The sequence below is a fragment of the Labrus mixtus genome, unplaced genomic scaffold (assembly GCF_963584025.1).
Source record: "Labrus mixtus unplaced genomic scaffold, fLabMix1.1 SCAFFOLD_115, whole genome shotgun sequence".
Lineage (NCBI taxonomy): Eukaryota > Metazoa > Chordata > Actinopteri > Labriformes > Labridae > Labrus > Labrus mixtus.
In genome coordinates, this window is record NW_026870352.1 from 10,001 (window position 1) to 14,223 (window position 4,223).

The window sequence follows — 4,223 nt, forward strand, 5'->3', positions numbered from 1 at the left end:
CCTCATCTGTTTCTATGAAGCTGCTTTTCTTCCTGAGAGTGTGCAGCGTTAAAAAGAGACGCCTGCTTTCATGACCTTTCAAGCTGACATGTGATCCATATGAAAACTAAGTAGTAGAATTATTTTCAGCAGTAGTAAGTAAATCAGTAGTTGGAGTATTTTCAGCAGGACATGCAGTACCTCCAGCTGTGTACAGGCTCCCAGCTCCTCAGGAACTTCACTCAGTCTGTTTCTGTAAGCGAACAAAACCCTCAGTTTCCTCAGCTGACCGATCTCTGCAGGCAGGTTGCTGAGCTGCATACACACAACACACAGGAACATCAGTTTTATTTACGAGCCGCACCATGAGGATTCTACATCCATGCTGTTAACTCAACATTACAAATAAAGTTGAATTGTGGAACTCCAGATCGCTGTCACACAGCATCAGTTGAACAAAAGAAGACATGAAGTCAACATTTAAACTGAATACAACTTTAAAAAGAAAAAAAAGAAAAAAGAAACCGGCCTGTTTCATGTTTCTGAATGTGCACACACACACACAGTTGTGGTTCACGTCAATCTTCGACTGTAGAGAAAGTATTCTAATGATGTTGGGGATGCTGGAATGAAGCCTGCTGCCTGTAGGGGGCACTGTCAGACCTGCCTGTAGTTTCTCAGAGCAGATGAAGTGAAGGTTGAAGGAGGAGGAGAAGGAGGTTAAGAGAGGACAGAAACTGGATCCTGGTGGATTAGAGGAGCGATTAGAAGTTTTATTTCTGCAGCAAACTCAGCAGCTGGTGGGGTAGCGGGGGGGGGGGGGGAGGACACCTGTCACCAGGCATTATAAGCTAACATATAATGCTAAGGTTACCCTGACCGAATTGTTCACAAAGATTGAAACACTGGACCAAAGGGAGGAGCTGGAGAGGAGCGAGGGTTCGCTCTCTTTAAGTTAAAAATTTGACTGAAAAAACAGTTTGTTCTCGTACAGACACACTGACAATGTTTTTGTGTTATTTCAGACAGCGAGCAGGATTCTCAATATCATCGTCTATAACCAATCAGATGTTTTATAAGCTCATTGAATGGTCACTTAATCAAACAGTCAAATATACAAAATCCACTTCACCATGTTCCTCTAGTCTGTCTACAAACCCCCCAATGATGAGAAAAGTCCATCCTCTCCGTCTTTTCCCTGCTCCACTTTTCAGAAAATGTGTGCTCAAACAGGCCGTTTGGAGATTTTCCCTTCATGACATCACAAAGGGCAGTAGCCCCTCCCCCAGGTGGGTGACACTCCCACAGCTAGGTGTTTGTTCTGCCCTCTGAGTCTGCCTTCTCACCGTAAACAATAGGACATGGAGCGAGAAAGACCGAGTACACCCAAGCCCTTCCAGAGAGGGGGCGTGGTCAGACACAGCTCATTTACATATTTAAAGGTACAGACACAGAAACAGCCTGTTCTGAGCAGGGCTGAAATAGAGGGGTTTATAGACATGATCAAATACAGGATCAGAGTGGATTTAGAACAAGAAACTTCACACACATGTTGAAGAGGAGCTCTGACACTTATTTACACTGAAGAAGAGGAGGAGGATATGTGACCTTTAATTATTGTTCTGTTTTTTGGTGCTCTTTGGGTTTTCCTGATGAAACTGCAGATGTGTGGACGACAGAGCAGGTGAGTTACCTGGTTACCCCAAAGGTTGAGGACGACCAGGTTGGATAGCAAGGCGAGCTGAGGAGGGAGAACCTTCAGACTGTTCAGAGACAGATTCAACTTCTCCAACTCCAGCAGCTCCCACAATTCATCAGGAGCTTCCTGCAGGACAAGGAGGGACAAGAGGGGTGTGACAAGATCAGAATTTAAAACAACTAACGTAACGACAGGTAGGCTAGCTTATCATGCTAACAGGACCTGCTGAGTAACGACAGGTAGGCTAGCTTATCATGCTAACGGGACCTGTTGCGTAACGACAGGTAGGCTAGCTTATCATGCTAACGGGACCTGCTGAGTAACGACAGGTAGGCTAGCTTATCATGCTAACGGGACCTGCTGCGTAACGACAGGTAGGCTAGATTATCATGCTAACGGGACCTGCTGAGTAACGACAGGTAGGCTAGCTTATCATGCTAACAGGACCTGCTGAGTAACGACAGGTAGGCTAGCTTATCATGCTAACGAGACCTGCTGAGTAACGACAGGTAGGCTAGCTTATCATGCTAACGAGACCTGCTGCGTAACGACAGGTAGGCTAGCTTATCATGCTAACAAGACCTGCTGCGTAACGACAGGTAGACAAGCTGTCATACAGAACAGGAAGTCAGGGTTTTGGAAAGAGCTCCAGGAGAGTGACAGCTTCCTGTGAAAAGTAGCAGCCAATGAAAAAGTGTTCTGCACACACTGCAAGTATCCTTTTTTCTGTTGCCCACGGAGGAAATGCAGACACACAAAGTCGTATAAAATCTAGCAAACACAAACAGTAGGTATGGGTTGGAACTGTTACTTTCTACCACAGTGAGGAAAACGCAGCTAACAGCTAACAGCGAACAGCTAACGGCTAATCTTGTTTCCTGTTGGAATGGCGGTCTTACCTTCATTCCGCGGCGAGCCAGACTCAGGACGTTGTATCCAAACTGTTTCACGATGAATCGACGGATTCTGTCCGCTGACGTCAGATTCTCCTCCCGCCGTACGCTCCTCCTCTTCTCCTCCTTCACCTCCTCCCGACACACAGCTGCTCCCATCCTCCTCCCCCCAGCGGTCCCCCCCCTCCCTCACAAATCAACCTGTCCAGGTGTAACTCTTCAGTCCAAGTGTTACTCTTCAACTCCACTTACATCAGATGTTACCTAGGTGGATCTCTGAGTCCAGTCTAGTCTATAGTCCAGGTGTTAGTCTATAGTCCAGGTGTTAGTCTATAGTCCAGGTTAAGTCTACAGTCCAGGTGTAAGTCTACAGTCCAGGTTTTAGTCTATAGTCCAGGTGTTAGTCTATAGTCCAGGTGTAAGTCTATAGTCCAGGTGTTAGTCTATAGTCCAGGTGTTAGTCTATAGTCCAGGTTAAGTCTACAGTCTAGGTGTAAGTCTATAGTCCAGGTGTTAGTCTATAGTCCAGGTGTAAGTCTATAGTCCAGGTGTAAGTCTATAGTCCAGGTGTTAGTCTATAGTCCAGGTGTTAGTCTATAGTCCAGGTGTTGTCCAGGTTAAGTCTATAGTCCAGGTTAAGTCTATAGTCCAGCTTAAGTCTACAGTCCAGGTGTAAGTCTATAGTCCAGGTGTTAGTCTATAGTCCAGGTGTTAGTCTATAGTCCAGGTGTAAGTCTATAGTCCAGGTGTTAGTCTATAGTCCAGGTGTTGTCCAGGTTAAGTCTATAGTCCAGGTTAAGTCTATAGTCCAGGTGTAAGTCTATAGTCCAGGTGTTGTCCAGGTTAAGTCTATAGTCCAGGTTAAGTCTATAGTCCAGGTGTTAGTCTATAGTCCAGGTGTAAGTCTATAGTCCAGGTGTTGTCCAGGTTAAGTCTATAGTCCAGGTGTTAGTCTATAGTCCAGGTGTTGTCCAGGTTAAGTCTATAGTCCAGGTTAAGTCTATAGTCCAGGTGTTAGTCTATAGTCCAGGTGTAAGTCTATAGTCCAGGTGTTGTCCAGGTTAAGTCTATAGTCCAGGTGTTAGTCTATAGTCCAGGTGTAAGTCTATAGTCCAGGTGTAAGTCTATAGTCCAGGTTAAGTCTATAGTCCAGGTGTTAGTCTATAGTCCAGGTGTTAGTCTATAGTCCAGGTGTTGTCCAGGTTAAGTCTATAGTCCAGGTTAAGTCTATAGTCCAGGTGTTAGTCTATAGTCCAGGTGTAAGTCTATAGTCCAGGTGTTGTCCAGGTTAAGTCTATAGTCCAGGTGTTAGTCTATAGTCCAGGTGTAAGTCTATAGTCCAGGTGTTGTCCAGGTTAAGTCTATAGTCCAGGTGTTAGTCTATAGTCCAGGTGTTAGTCTATAGTCCAGGTGTTAGTCTATAGTCCAGGTGTTGTCCAGGTTAAGTCTATAGTCCAGGTTAAGTCTATAGTCCAGGTGTTAGTCTATAGTCCAGGTGTAAGTCTATAGTCCAGGTGTTGTCCAGGTTAAGTCTATAGTCCAGGTGTTAGTCTATAGTCCAGGTGTAAGTCTATAGTCCAGGTGTTGTCCAGGTTAAGTCTATAGTCCAGGTGTTAGTCTATAGTCCAGGTGTTAGTCTATAGTCCAGGTGT

The 4,223-nt window shown here is 45.3% G+C and overlaps 1 protein-coding gene across 1 annotated transcript in view; it reads right to left on the bottom strand.

The window, feature by feature from the left end:
• The window catches only part of LOC132970602 (leucine-rich repeat-containing protein 30-like), a 10,963-nt gene extending 8,218 nt beyond the window's left edge, over positions 1 to 2,745 (bottom strand). The window contains exons 1-3 of the mRNA XM_061034462.1: positions 2,578 to 2,745; positions 1,673 to 1,804; positions 181 to 294 (exon numbers count right to left, since the gene is read on the bottom strand). Coding sequence (XP_060890445.1) covers positions 181 to 294; positions 1,673 to 1,804; positions 2,578 to 2,730 — 399 coding nt within the window. The 5' untranslated portion in view covers positions 2,731 to 2,745. The remainder of the gene's footprint in view (positions 1 to 180; positions 295 to 1,672; positions 1,805 to 2,577) is intronic.
• Between the last annotated feature and the right edge of the window lie 1,478 nt (positions 2,746 to 4,223).